Source organism: Suncus etruscus, chromosome 6 (assembly GCF_024139225.1).
Source record: "Suncus etruscus isolate mSunEtr1 chromosome 6, mSunEtr1.pri.cur, whole genome shotgun sequence".
NCBI lineage: Eukaryota > Metazoa > Chordata > Mammalia > Eulipotyphla > Soricidae > Suncus > Suncus etruscus.
In genome coordinates this window covers 56,710,784-56,728,855 of record NC_064853.1, presented here as the reverse complement: position 1 = coordinate 56,728,855, position 18,072 = coordinate 56,710,784, and the positions used below count along the sequence as shown (strand labels likewise).

The 18,072-nt window shown below is 41.1% G+C and overlaps 1 protein-coding gene across 4 annotated transcripts in view; it reads right to left on the bottom strand.

The window, feature by feature from the left end:
- TNIK (TRAF2 and NCK interacting kinase) overlaps positions 1 to 16,408 on the bottom strand; it is a 420,827-nt gene extending 404,419 nt beyond the window's left edge. For all 4 annotated transcript variants that reach the window (XR_007496767.1, XM_049775216.1, XM_049775217.1 and 1 more), the window contains exon 1: positions 16,186 to 16,408. Coding sequence is in view for 3 of the 4 variants with exons in the window: in XM_049775216.1 (XP_049631173.1) it covers positions 16,186 to 16,242 (57 nt within the window). In the remaining variant the exon portion in view is untranslated. The remainder of the gene's footprint in view (positions 1 to 16,185) is intronic.
- Positions 16,409 to 18,072: the final 1,664 nt, after the last annotated feature.

Genomic DNA, 18,072 nt, shown 5'->3' with positions numbered 1-18,072 from the left:
TTTCTCTAACATTAATTAAAGCGTCCTTCACGTGTCACCAATCCCGTACAATTGTCTGTCTTCCCAGAGAGAGTGTCTTTTCTGAAAAAGACCCTTTTTGATTCCTGGCCAGAAGGACCTATAGCAATTAATTATTCCCTGGCAAATTTGCCAGTGTGATCAGTTAAAGGCAGGTTTGGTTTAGGTACCCAGCTGGTCAGGTTCCAAGAGATTTCCCCTGCTAATTTTCAGTCACTCAAGGAAAACAAAGGAGTAACTAAGATTGGGTTACCATGACTTTAAAGAAACTCTGTTCTTCCTTCCCTACCCCCTGCCAAAATGTGTAGACTTCTGTTTCACACTATTACATCTGTTCTTCTCCAAAAATAAAAGCTGTTTATATCCAAGAAATGATGACTATAATACCAGTGTGAGCTATATCTAAAATACTTAAGGAAAGAACAGATGTATTGTTTAGACCAAAGGAGATGTCTGTGCAGTTCTTCCCAAAGAAGCTTGTAGGCAATATGCTCCAGGAAAACAGGTTGTGCTTTGTTTGTTTGCAGGGAAAAATAGTTATTTTGGGTGCTAGAGCTACTGGTCTAAGAAAATTGACTTTAAAGAAAAATCCACAGATATGTGATCAACTAATTTTTGACAAAGGAACTGAATTCATAAAGTTATGTAAAGATAGCTTCTTTAACCTGGTGTTGAAATAACTTGACAACCATATGTTGGATCCACAGCTCACAGCTTACTGAAAAATCAACCCCAAGTGTATCAAAATTTTGAGAGCAGACCAGAATTCATCAAATACTTGGCGGAAAATACAGGCAGAACACTACAAAGATTTAAACCTCAATGGTACCTTCAATGATATAGTTTCAATGGCAAAGGCAACAAAAACAAAAATGAAGAAGTGAAATGATTTCAAATTAAAAGTTTCTGCATGAATAAAATAAAATAAATAAGAGCAAACTTAGTGGTAAAAGATATTCACATGGAAGACATCAGATAATATAATCAAATAATTAATAACCAAAATATATACTCACAATATCCACAACAAAAATCCAAAACCCCTATCGAAATTTTTCTTCTAAAGAAAACAGAAATATAAAAAGGTGCTCATTATCAGTTATTGTCAGAAAAATACAGATCAAAATGACAATGAAATGTTGTCTCACACCAGTGCGAATGGCATAAATCAAATAACATAAAAACAAACAAAATTGGGAGCAATCTATATTGGTAGGGATGTGATGAAAAACAATATGGAGGAGACTTCTCAGAAAATTAATAATAGAGATGCCAGATGATATATCAATTCACTTTTTGGTATCTACCCCCCCCAAAAAAGCATTCATTCAAAAAGACATTTGCACACAATCAATCATTGCAGCACTTACTACAATAGCAAAGACAAGGAATCAACTAAGGTGTCTAATGACAGATGAATGGATAAAGAAGGGAATATGCTATATTCACAATGGAATACTATGCAGCTCAAGGAATGATGAAATTATGCAATTTGCTGCAACCTGAATGGAATGGGAAGATATCATGTTAAGCTAATATGTCAGAAAAAGGACAAATATTACATAATCACATTTATCTCTGGTATAAATAAGAAATAAGGAAATGAAAGGCATCAAAGGGGGGGGGTAACCTCATTAGCCCTAGTCTCTAATTATAGAAATGAGAAGAGCGGGGAAGGAATAAATGGGGGAAGTTGGTATAAAAAGAAGCATACTAGAGGTAACAGGAACAATGATCAGAAACCCTGGGCCCATCAGCAGTGTTGAGAGGTGATCTGTGTTTAAATCTAAACCACAGTGCCAACAATACTGAAAAGCATTAGACCCAAGCAACAACCCAAGCAAACTTTAAAATGTGCCTGTTAAGGAGGCAAGTTGGGGATTGGGAGAGAAGCCAAGAGCATTGATGGAGGGAAGATGACACTGGTGGTAGGATTGGTATTTGAACACTGTATACCAGAAACTGTATTACAATTTTTTTTTAAATCACAGAATCTTAATAAAAGAGTTTTTACAGGGATCAAAGTGTGTGGTTTTATGTATAATGGGTAAGAGGCTTGCCTGGCATGTAGCCTATCCAGATTTGATTACTGGTATCCATGTGGTCCCCCAAGCCTGCCAGAAATGATTGCTGAGTACAGAGCCAGAAATAATCCCTGAACACTGCCAGGTGTGTCCAACTCCCAAATATTTTTTTAAAAAAAGAAGAAAACTTGGCTTTGACTGTATCAACACTTCCAGAGTAGGACAATAACAGAACCACAGTCCCTTCTGCCTGTTGAACTGTGACCCAGAAGCTATACACCCTAAGAATCTCTTAAGAGTACAAGGGGCAGGGACCACTGGCACCTCCAACCCACAAAGGCCCTCTCAATCATCCAAACTGCAGTACATTTTACCTCAACAACATGATTAGAATCAGAAGACATGGTTGTATGAAGTAATTTACATTTGTTTTCAGACAGATAGTAAGAAACCACCATTACTCTAAATACAACTATCTCAGTCCTTATACAAGTTTTAAAATAATATAATAAAATTCACTGCCTCTTAAAGTAACAATCAACATGCCTAATTAAAATGCTTGTGCAATTCCCTGATAATTCAATAATATAAAAGACCTCTTCTGAAAGTTGAATCAATCCCTCTGATGGTTAATGACATATGACAACCTGACTTCTTGGAATCAGCAACAACTTACTTTCAGGGTGGGTTTCCCTGACTCAATACCTAACAGTGAGATGAAACCTGAAGGTGCTTCATGACACTCTGACTTAGACATAGGATCTGTACCAAAACCGAGATCTCTAATTACTGAAGCCTGATTGAAACAACCCTGATTGAGGAAAACTTTTTCTGGGACCATGAAAAACGACCTTTGGGGTTTGACAACTTAGAGTGCCCAAAGCCTGTAGTTGGTCTTATGGGTGTTTTTAGGCCAAGGGTCTATTCTTTCTAGGTTCCCCAACTTTTGCTGCACCTATCAAAACCTGCCACCCCTTTTTGTATCTTATAGTGGCTCTTGCCTTTTTCATACAATCTTAGGACAAAAATTACTCTCTTTTACCTTCTATTTCTGCATTTTTCTATAAAATTAAAGTGGGGAAAAAAAGAAATGAAAAAGAAAGAAAAGAAAGGCCGAGGGTCAAGTGTTTTCAGGTGCATTGGTGGAGATGAAAAAGGATAGAACTAAGTTTCCAAGTCAAAGTCAACAACAATAGAATCTGGGAACATTGGTGGACACTGGTGGTGGGATTTGCCCTGATACATTGTATGTCTGAAATCCAAATATGAAGAGATTTGTAAATTTAAATGATTTTAATTGGGCCCGGGGAGATAGCACAGCAGCGTTTGCCTTGCAAGCAGCCTATCCAGGACCAAAGGTGGTTGGTTCGAATCCTGGTGTCCTATATGGTCCCCCGTGCCTGCCAGAAGCTATTTCTGAGCAGACAGCCAGGAGTAACCCCTGAGCACCACCGGGTGTGGCCCAAAATTCAAAAATGATTTTAATTGCTCCAGTCCCTTTTTTTATTGTTTTGTTTTTGTCAATAAAATAAAATTAATATATAATTGAAAAATTAAAAAACTAAGTCGTTTGTGACCAGATGCATTTAACATTTAATGCAATAAAGATTATCTAAGCATTCATTTTCCCTTGAAGTACAAAAAGAGTCATTGCTTCTTTCTTTCCTTTTCCCTTCCTTTTTGTGTTACAAGACAAAAGTAGTAGCTTCAGTCCTGCAAGGCATGTGCTCTACTTTGGACTCACTTATCCAGATCCCAAAAAGGTACTTTGACTTTTGAAAAAGCATCTTTCTCAGTGGTGAATACAAAATAAAATTTGATACATGCTCATTATCTACTTATGTATAAAACTGCCTTTATAATACATGCATTAAAAATCTTACCAAAATATACAGACTGCAATATAGCACAGTGTTTTTTTAAGAACTCAAGATTACATAACAACATGGGACATCTCTGTGATTAATTAAGAGAGATATATGTGTTGTTACAAAGAACGTCTGTAGAATTTCTCTTAAGAAAATCCTTTAACCTGTTATCTAGATTCCAAACATCCATTCCACTTTCCAAGTCTTCAAAAATAAACAACCCAGGGGCCGGAGAGATATCATGGAGGTAAGGCGTTTGCCTTTCATGCAGAAGGTCATCTGTTAGAATCCCGGCGTCCCATATGGTCCCCCGTGCCTGCCAGGAGCGATTTCTGAGCATGGAGCCAGGAGTAACCCCTGAGCACTGCCGGTGTGATCCAAAATCCACACACACACAAAAATAACAAAAATAAACAATCCAAAGATTTTAGTCCTCAAACACTAGCTCTGAAAAAACTGTGGCTATGGATTCTTTTTTTTTTTTTTTTCCCATCTTCAAGACAAATAGACATATATCCTGGGACTATAAACTGAATCTTATAGGCCCATTGAGAACATTGCAGAATTAACAGCAGGTTGTTTCATCTTGATCACAAATAGGACTTTTCTGTACCCTGAAAAACCTGATTTAAAAAATAACAATGCAAGGAATAATTCAGAAACATCACTTGAAATTTGTAGACTTTTCCATCTCTTGTTTCCCTCTCTCCTGCAAATAACTCAAATGCATTTAATATTATTAAAAAAATTTAATATCTAGGGCCGGGAAGATAGCATGGAAGTAAGGCATTTGTCTTACATGCAGAAGGACGTGGTTCGAATCCCAGCATCCCATATGGTCCCCCTAGACTGCCAGGAGCGATTTCTGAGCAGAGAGCCAGGAGTAACCCCTGAGCACTGCCGGGTGAGACCCAAAAACCAAAAAAAAAGATTTTTTTCAAAATCATATTACTAAAACTACATACCTTTCAGAATATGAGATCATATCCTTATTAAAGAGTTATAGTTAATTCACGTAAATTTCTGTTATTTGCTCTAAGTTTTTTCAAGAAACTTACATTAAAGTAAATCATTTTTTATAATTAGTTGTCTAACACATGCTTTTTCCAATCATTAGGTATTAAGATCTATGGAGATCTATTCATGCACCTTGGGAACCGGAAAGATAGCACAGTGGGGAGGGCTTGTGCCTTGCAGGTGGCCAAGAACTCCCACATTCCATAAAATGCTGCAATCCTGCCACGAGGGATTCCTGAGTGCAGAGACAGGAGTAACCCCTGAACACTGTTGAATATGCTCCCCCCAAAGGAAAAGAATTTATACTCTTCCACTTTTGTATCTGTAGGATCTAGCACAATGCTAGGTACACAGCCAATATTTAATAAATCCTTTGTTAAATGAAAAATGAACCAAAATGGAACAAATAAGAAGAAAAATACTGCCTTTTCAGCATTTAAGTTGGTGGTTCTGAAATTCTCAAGTGCAACAGAGGTCCTTTGAGTTGACTCAGAAAACTAGAGTGTATCTCTTGAAGGTACTGCTCTTCCATTGTCTTCTAGCACCCCTAGGAATGGCTTCTAAAGTCCTCTGGTTGTGGACCCCCAAAATCTTTTTTTTTTCCAGTTTTTAAGTTCATCAGAATTGCCTAAAATGCTTCAGATGTATACTCTTATGAATGTGTTTTGTTTACTTTGGAGCCATGACTGGTGGTAATCACAATAAACTGCTGGCTCTGGGCTCAAGAATCAGGGATCAGTCCTAAAAGATATCACAGGATCATATGCAGTGCCAGGAACCAAACTCTAAAATTGGTTGCATTCAAGTCATTCAAGTTATCTAAACTCTAGCCCCTCTCTAGGAAGATTCTTACAGCAGAAGTTTCTCAGCCCCTTCCTTAGAGTCTCTGATTTAGTTAGTCAGAGAGGCAGGACTTACAAGATGATCCAAATCATGAAACTGTTGATCTCCCTTTGAGAACCACTGGGTTAGCATTTAATCTGGCAATCAGCCTTTAGAAAATGACAATACATATTATAATAGTTCCTGAGAATTGACCAGCTACAGATTCCTGTTACCTACTGGGTCAATCAGGGAGTCTTACAAACATTATCGAAATTGCTAACACAGGACATGCATATGAGGGGACAATACACAGACACGTGTCCAAAACAGCAAGAAGTCATTAATGTAGTGAAACTAAAGACATTTCATTCCTCCAGTGTATTTCTTTACGGTGGATCCTGCTGTGCAATTTAATCTATTTTTCTCAGGAAGGAATTACTAAACCACAATGCATAGCCATTCTTCCTTGCAGAACCTCACTTCAATTCACTTGCTAATGGGAGTTTCATCTGAGGGCAGGGCATAAAATGTAGTGAGAAGCTCATTTGAAAGCTTATTTACGTTGGTTATCTTTTAAGTGTCTATAAGGAATAGAGTGATGACCAGCATTCAAATCTAAATGATCAGAAATTAAACAGAAGCATTGCTAAATTACAGTCATAACTGAATCCCAGTACCGGGTGGAAAGGAGAATGCTGCAAAAAAAAATTAAAAAATCTAACAGAATCTCAAAGTTTAGCTTTCCCATCATTTCATAGATTTCACTTCAAAGTAGTGCTAGCATTAACTTTCAAACGCATATTTTTCTCATGACCATGCTCTGGATTTAAGTGCATCATATCTAGATTATAATCAAAGAGTGCATTTAATTAGATAATGTTTGCAAGTATTTTGAAGATACAAGTGCTAGAATTAGGCCTCAGTTTCCAAAGCCAGGACACTGGAGAAACGTGGGTGTGGAAGCAAAAGTTGATGTAGAAAATAATACACACACACACACACACACACACACACACACACACACACACACACACACACACACACGAGGGAGAAACAGGTTCAGGAATTCCAACATATAAACCTTCCACTCCTAAGAAGCAGGAGCTTAGTGGGAAGTCCAGAAACACAAGAGAGCATTTTCCTGTAACCTGAAATATTTATTAGGAATAAATAAGATAAATAAAATAAATAAGATAAATAAATAAATAAATAGACCACACTCTGAGTTGGGAATAGGCCATTTAAACACCAATCCAAGGTGCTACATTCAAAGATGCTTCCAACCAATGAGTAACAAGGCATATACTAAGTGGATGGAATCTAATTAATCCCACATAAAGTGCTCTGTAAATGCAAAGTATTATTATTATTATATAATATTGCTTGCAACGATGGCTTACAATCTATTCCACTCACCACACTACTATACTTCAATTACAATCAGCTTTAAAAAAATAACTAAGAGTAGAAATGATAAAATCATGTCCACATGAAGATCTAAATTACACATAAAAATTATTTGTAGGAATTTAGAATTGGAGGATAAGATTATAAAATCTTATAAATCAAGTCAATCATCCCCTATAGGACTGACAATCCAAAGTGTAATTAATTTAAATTTCTTACTTACAAATCAGGAAGAAACTGACAATGATTGAAAACAGGGCTCTTTTTTCACTGAGTTGCCAATTCCCTATCATTGTTTCTAATTTAGTCTTAATAAATATATCTACATCCATTTGAAAGAAAGTAGAGTTCAAGAATTTGACTGTAACAGTTATCTGATATAACAGTTTACAAATGGAACTCTGACCATGATTTCCAGCTCACTTTGTTCTCATCCATGATAAACATAAATACAATGTTTTCTAATTATTAAAAAATGAAAACTTCTGAACCTGATTCAGTCTGATATGATCCTGATATGGTTCAATAAACCATATGATCCTTGAGTTCAGAGCTAGAAGTAAACCCTGAATATTGCCAGATATAGACAAAAACAAAAAGAGTATCTTTTAGGTATTAAATATACACAAATGAATGGTAAAATGGGTTAACAATGACATAGAGAAAGAAGTAAATGAAGATGTAAATAAAACAAGATTAGTCACATGTTGGTAATTAATATGGTCAGGCTCATTTTACTCTTCAATCTACATTTTAATGGCCATTTTATTGAGCTTTTATTCACATTTTATAAAAAAAAAAAAAAGAGCACACTTCAAGTATATGAGTAACCTTCAGATAGTCATAGTTATGAAGCCATCACCACTAAATTAGCAACCAGTCATACCCTCATCCCCAGATCCTGCAACCACTAGCGTATCTTATTGGATTTACCTACTCTGGATATAATGTATTAATGGAATCATATAGCATTCAACCATTTGTGTCTAGCTGCTTCTAAGCATAATGTTCATTTATTTTATTTTGTTTTGTTTGTTTGCTTTTGCTTTTGGGCCACAACCAGTGACCCTCAGGGATTACTCCTGGCTATGAGCTCAGAAATATGGGATGCTAGGAATTGAACCCAGGTCTATCCTAGGTGAGCCACTTGCAAGGCAAACTCCTTACCACTGCGCTATAGCTCCAGCCCCCAGAATGTTCATGTATGTTTTAAGTATTTATCACTACTTCCTTTGATACCCAAAGAATATTTCATTGCATAAATAAACCACCTTTGATAAAATTTAAGGATTCTACCTGATTTCTGGCTATTATGATACCATAAACAGCTCACTCTATGTTTTCAGTTTCCTAGAATTAGAATTTCTGGGCTACATAATAATTCTATATTTAACATTTCAGGATCTGCCAAACTGTTTTGCATAGTGCCTATACCATTTTACATTCCTACACAATTATTAGCATCACGATATTCACAATATTTTAGATTAAGTTTAATAAGCCTGGTTATTAATTTTAAAAACCAGGTTAGTGTATAAAAAGAAGCCTCCATGCCATATATCAAATTATCTATGTGGCATGCATTATCAGTTAAGAACGTGGATAAAGCACTGTAAAGGAATTTCAAAAGGTAAAGTGCTTGTCTTACATGTGGCTGAACCTGGATTTGCTTTCCAGCATCCCCTGTTCCCCACCTTCATTCCAGTCTGGCAGGAGTAGTCCATGAATGCATAGACAGGAATAAGCCCTAAGCAGAATGTGGTTCAGTCCCTCCATAAAAAAGATTTTGGATGATTTGATAACTCCATTTTGTGCTTTTCCTGATTTCTCCTTTTTTTCCCCTTGTTTTGCAATGATTGCACGCTGCTTTAATAATAAGGATAAGAAAAATCAAATAAACTTTTTATCAATTCAATAGTCTTTGTTCCCATTCAAGGTCAATGTTTTCTGGGCCCAGAGGCCATCTTGTTGGGGATCGCTATGAAATCAAATATATATATTACCTTCATAAAGCTTATTATTTAGTAGTGGATACAAAGATAATAAGTTCTAAGTGTCCTAAAAGAAGAGTGAAATCACTTCCAAGTGGGAAGAATAGCTTCTATTTGAGAGAACCAGGGCCAATTTTGTGGGAAAGATATCACTCAATAGTTTAGTACCCAGTGAGTACAGACAAGGAGAATAAGGTAGGATGCTCTCTGAAAGAATAACCACAGGGAGAAAGAAGTTGCTCCATGTGAGGCAGAAATGTAGTAGAAGTCATCAAAACCTCAATACAGAGAGAAAGGCTCAGTGAAATGAACACTCAAGACTTTAGTCCTTATCTGTATATTGTGAGGAGTCAGAGAAAATCCAGAAGAAGAAACACTCAAAATGAAACTGAGCTTTCAGAGGATCATCATTACTGTACAAGAGAAGGGAGTTTTTAAATACAGGGACTTTGTCCTGGAGACTGCTAATGGAAAAGAAAGTTAGCAATTGTAAGGTGAAACAAAGGCAAGACACCCTACAATAAACAACACAAAGGAGGTTCTAAGGTAGGGAGAAAATAAGAAGTGTTTTGAGATCTTCAAAATATAGCCTACAGACAAGAGACATAGTCTGGACATTTTAAAAAGTGAATAGAGAAATCAATTTTCTCTAGGAAAAAAAAACTCTTCACCAGAATGGAGAGATTATTGGGAGTGGAAAGGAGGAATTATTCCTGCAACATCTGTATTTAAGTCCTCCCTCTCTCTTTCTCCACTAGAAATCTTACATACATGCAGAAGAACATTTCATTCAAAAATTATCAGTCAAATTTTCTTGGAATTTAGTTTAGGCTCTATTCTCAAAGAGCTTCATCCTCCATAGAAACAGACGACTCAATCTGACATCTATTGAGGCACAATTTTTCCCAAATTATATCAGAAATACAGAACCCCAAGGTTGTTTATACTCAGAGCATGGCAACCATGGTTCCATCAGAATAGCAAAAAGCCGAGTGGACTTCAAAACCACTGTACTGGGATGGTGAAAACTAGAATGATACAAATGATCAATTTGTTTGCAGAGATTCAGAAAGAAGAAAGTGTTAGCTAGCAAGCCTTAGAATTTAGAGATTTCATAAAGCATTTTAAATAAAAGACTCGGAGTAGGGGGATACTTCCTTGAAAGACAAATGTTGATATAATTTCAATAAACATTTCATAATCTCTTAAGTAGATAATTATGACTTATATTAACTCTTGAACTGATTACTGCAATAATGTTTCTGAAATCATTATGTATATTTCTCTGATATTCAGATAAATACCACTAGCCCTATTTTTTTATTATGAGACAATGTCCTCATGGAGAACATTTTTATTTAATGTCTTTAAAAATAACAAGTGTTTTTAAATTTTAAATGTTATTATAATTTTAAGACACTGTTATATGGGGCTAAAGAACTAGGGCAGCAGGTAAAGCACTTGCCTTGCATGCAGCTGACCTGAATTTGATTCCTAGCAACACTTATATTCCAGTGAGTACTCCTGGGATTAATTCTTAATTTCAAAGCAAGAACTAATTCCTGAGAATAGCCGTGTATAACATAAACAAACAAATAAAAAAATTTTTATAAAGTTGCTATCATATTGATACCTGTAATGTACCAAACTCTTGTTCAAAACCAAATTTAATTAAGTGCTCTGGAGAAATGAATTAATAATGTTTTAGAATTTCTTAAGTCCCCTGAGATCAGAGGCTTTAAATGTTAAACATATAGTCTGTCATTCCAGGAATCTATTCCTTTCCATTTCCCCCTTCCTGCACATGAATTTGAAGTGCCACAGATAAAATAAACATGTCTACATCAGAAACAGAGAAATAAAATCCAAAAAAGAAGAATGGATGACTTAGTGAATAATGCAGATACTTGATACTGCTTTAGAAATAGGCTAACATTCAAATAAACATCTGTACTGGGCCCACCTCTGGGCAATGAATGCTGAGATAGATGCCAAATCCAATCCAGAACTTCAGAGAAATATAGAAGATCACACTGGTACATAAAAAAGGAAAAGGTACTAGAGCAAGAAGGACCTTCTACTATCTTTTTCCCAGCAACATTTTCTAATAGACACAATCACTGAGATCAAATGTTAGTAGACTCAAGTTTCCCATAAAATTTCTTTTAATCATAGAATATATTTTTACAGTGCTTTACAGTTTCCATAGCACTACCTACCATCCCTTTGTGAATTACCGAAAACCAGCATATACAGGAAGCAAGGCAGGGGCCAGAGTGATAGCAAACTTGCTTTGCCTTGCATGAGACCAACCCAAGTTCTATTCCTAGCAACCCATATGGTCCCCTAAGCACACTTAGGAGTGGTTCCTGAGCTCAGAGCCAGAAGTAACCCTGAGCACTGCCAGGTGTAGCCCCAAAACCAGAATAAAGAAAAAGATAAAAAGAAATCAAGGCATTAAGACTACCCCCATTTTAAGTGAATTATGATTAAATAGCTTACCTGTAGTCACAAAACTTGTTTATAGAGCCCATTGGTCAGACCCTTTCATCCAGTCACTTATGTCTTCATAATTTTATTCATTTATTTAATACACTAGGACTCTGGACTCAAAGATAAACAAGACCTGGCCTCTGGCCTCAAGGATCTCACAGTTCAGGGAGGACAAAGAAAACCCACACCATAAAAAGTGTAGCAGGAGAGCTATGCACAATTCTTCCAAGAGAATCATTTCTTAAATCTTGGAAGAAAATGCTAGGCCTAGAAGGGAGTGTGGGATAGAGGAGAAAGACAAACAGAGGTCATCTAATTTGCTCCAATAGAAAAGTGAGTGAGAGACATGGCAGAAACACACTGTGAAGTCAGTAGCAGCCGTTTGGCATTGAATGCCTTACCCTGTCTGTAGCCCAAGCCAAGGCCAGCCAAGATGCTCATATTTAGATATATGCTAATTTCCAAAAAGCTTTCTGGGCTGATATCACCTCATATGTAATAAAGCACACTGATGGTAAAACTCTTAAGTGTAGTCTTAGAGGAAAAAAATTATTTGAGTCCTGGGTTTGAGTAGATTGTTTCCTGCAGTTTGTATATGTATACACGTGTTTCACACACCTACATGAATAGCATATAGTCATCAAACTATATAAATACATATAATGCTTCTATATAGATTATACAGAATCACGCCTAGAGTGCTCTATACTTCACATGCAAAGACACTTGAATAATTTGTATGTCTAGACTGGTCCCTTGGGTCATATTCAGGTCACAGCACATGACAACCATCTGTCCAGGATTTAGTCATTTCCCTACAGAAAGGCATTGACAGGGTAGTCAAGATGAATTCCAAAGGTTCTTCAAAAAGACTTCACTGATTAGGAGCTGACAGTTACCTACTCTCTAAAATTAAATTCCATGGCCTAGTAAAATTATTTCTCTGCCTATTTTTTTTTGGTTAGGATAAATTAAAGTGTATTACTGATTTCTGATTCAACTATAATGCGACTTAGCAAAAAGAGTACTGAGTGGGGAACAGAAAACCTAAATTCCTTACCTAACCATCCTTCTCCCTATTAATTTCTCAGTCTCTTAGTCTCCCTTCCCTTCTCCACCTGGGAGGGAAGTGCTGTGTGTCCTTGAGCAATATAGTTCACCCCTGGGGCTTCAGCTTCCTAGGTATAAATGAAAGGAGTGGCTAAGTGTTCTACAATTTTTTTCCAAGCCCAAATCTATGAAGTCATTCCCTTCCCCCAAGACTTAGTTCTCCCCAGAGCTCTCAAAATCAGGACCAATACAAGTGGATTCAGATCTTTTGAAGCCAAATATGATTCTGTTTTCATTCACTTTTGAAAAACCTACAAATCTTGCATAATTTAAATAACTAGTGTTGTCACTGGTTGCTCTGGTTGCTCTGGTTTAAATTATGCAGTGTTGCTATTTGGGGAAAATTTAGATGGGGTCCAGTTTGGGATCACTGGCTGAGAACAATAAGCCCCCAAAAGAAGAAGAAAGGCCTCTTCAGACAGGATCTCCTTTAATGCACTGAGCACAAGGTTGACAAAAAGAGCATTGACAGTGTATATTAAAGAGTCACCAAACAGCAAGGGACTAGTAAGGCTGCAGCAAATTCTCCTAGAAACCACTGACCTTGGCCAGATTTCAGGGGTCAGGCATTCCCCAGGAGGATCTTAGAAGACAGGTTTTCATAAAGACTTAGGGACAGAAGAGACCTCGAAGCGGCAGGACCCTCCTTCTCCCCATTTATGAAACACCTGAATGGCCTTTCAAATCTCATCTCAGGTACTACCAGACAGGTGGCTGATCCCAATTAGTGGATTAGTCTCTGCATCTGCCTTTAGCCTTGAGACCAGCAATAACCCCCAGCTCCTAGTCTCGAATCCCAGTTTATGGCCCTCCCTCTTTCCACACCTACTGCAGGCCCAAATACGAAGTCCAGGCCACAAGAAACAATGTCTGTGAATATTACAACGATATCTTTTCAAAATGACAGATTTGTGAAGCACAAATCTTGGTGTGTGAATCATACCCCAGCCTCAGCCTTTACACTTGCTTTCAAACCTATAGATTATTGGGAAGATTTCTCAGGAAAAAAAAAATCCCAATGGGGGATGGGGAGAAACAAGGGACAATTCTGACCAAGTCCAGTTTAAAACCATATCATCAGGCCACCCATTTAGAAGACTGACCCAGAGATTGGGCTGAGGGAAATCACAAGCCCATTGTTCAGTTTCAGTTTCTGTACCCCGAACCCTTTGCTACTTTCCCCTACCCTGAAGTCAGTGGGGCCATCCATCCACTCACTGATTAACCCTCTGGCATTAAGCCCCAGCATGGAAACTAGGACGAATGAACACAGTCTGTGAAGCAGGAAGGACCGACTTGATGAGAGCACCCACCCAATGACACACCCTCAGTCCCAGCTGCCCTGAGGCCAGGGCGCCCTGAATGTGGCATTTCCGTCCTGGGAAATAGACAGTTCACTGTAATAACGCACGAATGAGCTTTCGCTGCTCAACTATCAGAAGAACCTTTTCAAATGGCATCTCTTCCTTTCCAGCTCCCTAACTGCCTCTTTAGCAGAAATCTTAACGGGTGGAGGATTAAGAAGGAGAAAGGGAGTTTAAAAAAATTAAAAAAAGGTGGATAGGCAGGGAGAGGGAGAAGGTAGAGAAGATTCAAGAAAAAGTACCACTTTGGTCACAAGCTTAGCTCCTTCAAATCAGCAAGGAGAAAAAGGCAATGTCGGGAGAAGTACTGAGGTAAACAGCGACGAGATGCAGCCTCAGCCTAACAATGTATTTATTCTTCGGGAGGGCGTGTGAACTTCCAGGCTTCCTATGTGTCTCGGGGTGCAGCGCCACCATCAATTCGGTTTCCCTGGCCCTCGAAGCCGCAAGTACGTGCAGTTGCAGGTCTTTCTTCTCTTTGGGGGAATGGGGGTTAGGGGCTGAATTCTTCAAAATTGGAGGGAGGGGGGACAATTCCCTCCCCTGGCTGCTGTCCTCACCCCTCCTCCTCACCCCATTTCAACTGACAGCATCTCATTAAAATGATAACGAAGCTCTGCTCACTTCCCCGAAGGGAAGAGAGAGAGAGAGAGAGAGTGGGGGGCTCAGGGTTGGGGGCGGGGAGGCGTTGAGGCTGCACTGGGCTTCCTGGGATGCTGATCTCAAAACAACAGCAAAATGGATTCTATATTAGCGATGTCATAGGCAATACAATGAAACGGCATCCGAGGCGATTCACGTGAAGGTAAACGCAAATCAGTGGGCCGGAATGGGGGTGTCGAGGGTGGGGGAGGGGGTGCTCTACAAAGGGCTGGCCACAAGCACAAGGAAGTCTACTCTCTCTTCTCTCTCTCTCCCTCCCCTCTTTCTCTCCTCTCTCCTCTCTCTCCTTTCCTCTCTCTTCTCTCCCTTCTCTCTCCCTTCTCTCTTCCTTCTCTCTCCCTTCTCTCTTCCTTCTCTCTCTCTCTCCCTTCTCTCTCTCTGTCTCTCTCTCTGTCTCTCTGTCTCTGTCTCTGTCTCTCTCTCTCTCTCTCTCTCTCTCTCTCTCTCTCTCTCTCTCTCTCTCTCTCTCTCTCTCTCTCTCTCCCCCCCCCCCTCCTCCTCTCTCCAGTCTAGCTGCGGAGAAGTAGACAAACACTGCCCTTCCTTCACCTGCATTAAGTCCAGCCATAAAACTGAAATGACACAACCACTAAGTCAGAAAGCACTGCCAGGGTGGGTGAGTTCAACCCATACCTAAAGGTGAGTGGCAGACTGGCATTAAGAGAGCGCCAAGAGAGTGTCGGGGAGCTAAAGGCAAAAAGAAAAAAAAAAAAAAAAGGAGGGGGGGGGGAAGGAAGTGGAGGTAGTTGCCATCTGCAAGAGCAGAATAGCAATAACTGGCCCCTAGGAGCGGCAGGTTTCCCTCTGAGAGGTAGCCTGGCTCACAATGTTTTCTCGCAGGTTGCTGGAAACGTGGGGCAGCCAGTGCTTCTCACGGGGTGGTTGCTTTCTTTTTTATTATTTGTATTTATTTATTTATTGCAGGAAGGGCAGTTGGGTCTCGCGCCTTGGCAGGAGATGAGAGTCCAGGGTTTGTGTACACACAGAAACACGCGCACGCGCGCGCGCGTACATACACACACACACACACACACACACACACACACACACACACACACACACCTTTCATTTTTAATGCTCTTACATTGGGCTCAGATGAACCGGGCATAAGCTCACCCAGCTCTCGTGGGAACCCTCAGCCACAAGAGAAGGAGGGCACGGTGCACCGCACAGTGCCAGCTTAGCCAAGAAGGATCCCTCCGTAGTCAGTCCCCAAATCCAAGAGAATCCCGGTCCCCGGCCATCGCTCTCCCCCCACCCCAACCCCATCCTCCAGCCTCTGCTCCCCAGTCCCCCAGTCCCCAGCCCCAATCTGATCACCATCACAGCCTCGCCACCACCCGGGGGGACCCACCCGTGGGGGAGTGGGAGATGCCAAATCCTTCCAAAACCGTGTTCTGCTCACCCTCAGAGCCGAGAGATCGATTTCATCCAGGCTGCGAGCCGGGGAGTCGCTCGCCATGTCGACTTCTTCGCCGAAGACACGGACCCCCGAAACCCCAAAACCCCACGGCTTCTCCCCTGGGAGATTCCACCTCGCTCTAGGTCGCTCGCGTCCTCATGCGGGGGTCGAGCCGAGGCCCGGGCTCAGCCTCTCGCCCGCGCCAGCCCCGGCCCCGGGGCGTCGGGTCCCCGCACGGCTCCCCGGCACGGCGGTGGTGGGCGCGCTGGTGCGCGGGGGTGCGGGAGCCTTCTTCCCCTGCGCCGACTTCCAACGCCGGGGCGCCTTGGCGGTGCTCGTGGGGGGCTCGGCTCGGCGGGCCCGATGGGCTCAGGGCGCTAGGGCTGCGTGGGTGGGTGGAACTGGGACATGCTGGGGGCTGCTTGGTGCGTGGATGGCGGCTGCATGGGCTGCTCGAAGGAGACTCTTGGACTCCTCCGCTCAGCTGGGGGTGGGGGTGGAGAACCACACACACGCGCGCACACACACACACACACACACACACACACACAACTGTCGATCACCGCTTCCTGGGAGGAGTAAAAGGGGGTGCAGCGGCAGGGGAGGCGTGGCCTCAGACTGGGGAGAGGCCCCGCTTCCTGACCCCACAGCCCTCTGCACCAGTGTGGACGGGGGAAGGGCACGCTACCCTCGCCTGCAGGGGCTTTTGCGGGCCGATCCCTTCTCCCGGGATCTGAAGATCTGTTCTGGAGCCGCTCGGTGCTTTTTCCTGGGGAGCTTGATTTTGGGGGTGGGGGGGGCCCATTCCTGAGCTGCAGTAAAATGGCCTTGCTGTCTCATCTGGAGGGTCTAAAGGCTGTAAAAATAATAATTAAAAAAATGACTTAAACTGAAAATGCAGATTAAGCAGGGGTGGGAGGTGGGCAAGCGAGTGGCTTTCTGTTCCCCCATTATTTTATGGGGCTAGAGGAACGCGCACTTGGTGCAGGGAATGGGGATTCAGCGGAGAAGCATGCTCGATCGCTGGATGAGCCCCTGAGAAACCTGGATGGCCGCGGCCGCTGGCTCGAACCCGCCCGAGGGGGCCCCCCCACCCGGGGGAAAGAGCATCCGAGCGGGAGGATCACTCGGGGTTCGGGGCCCGGGCCCCGCAGGTGTGACCCAAACTGAAAGGCTGGGAGCTCGGAGAAGTCCCGATTGGCTTCGCCACACCCCGGACCTGCCCTGCCGCAATTCCCTCGCGGAAACGATCGAGTTTTCCAAGGAGAAGCGTGTTTCCTTTGGGTGCAACCTCTTGGGGGGCCTCAGGTTTCCATCTCCAAAGGTAACGCTGGGAAAGGCAGCATCGCACCCGCCTTCTAGGTCCCTAGCATGAAACACCCCTTTGGGCTGCGTTTTCTTGGCTGATCTACCTACCCAGATTGATGGAAGTTTGGCAGAAGGGTCAAAATCTATCCTGCAAGATAGCAGGGTTGAGAGCGGTTATGCTCCTTTACCCGCCAGCTCCTTTAATTACTGGCCATTTACTGGGTAAATTGGCATTTCTCTAACAAAGACTGTGAAGTCACTTTCCCCAAGACTCCCCTTCTCCCCTAACTTCCCGTTTTCTCTGGCTGACCTTGACCTGGGGAATGCACGGATGAAATGGTGACTGAACTTTCTTCCCAATCCAGCAGTGCTTTGAAAGAGTTATTTGCTCCCTAAATAAAGAATATTGACTTGTGATCAAGTGCAGTGGTAGCTTTTTGTTTTGCTTTGGGTTTTAATATGTATTGTGACAGTCAGCGTCATGAATGAATGAATGAATGAATGAACGACTGAATGAGTGAATGAAAGTCAATGCAGTTAGTTCATCTCCATTGAAGACATAAAATACCAAATCCAAAAGCC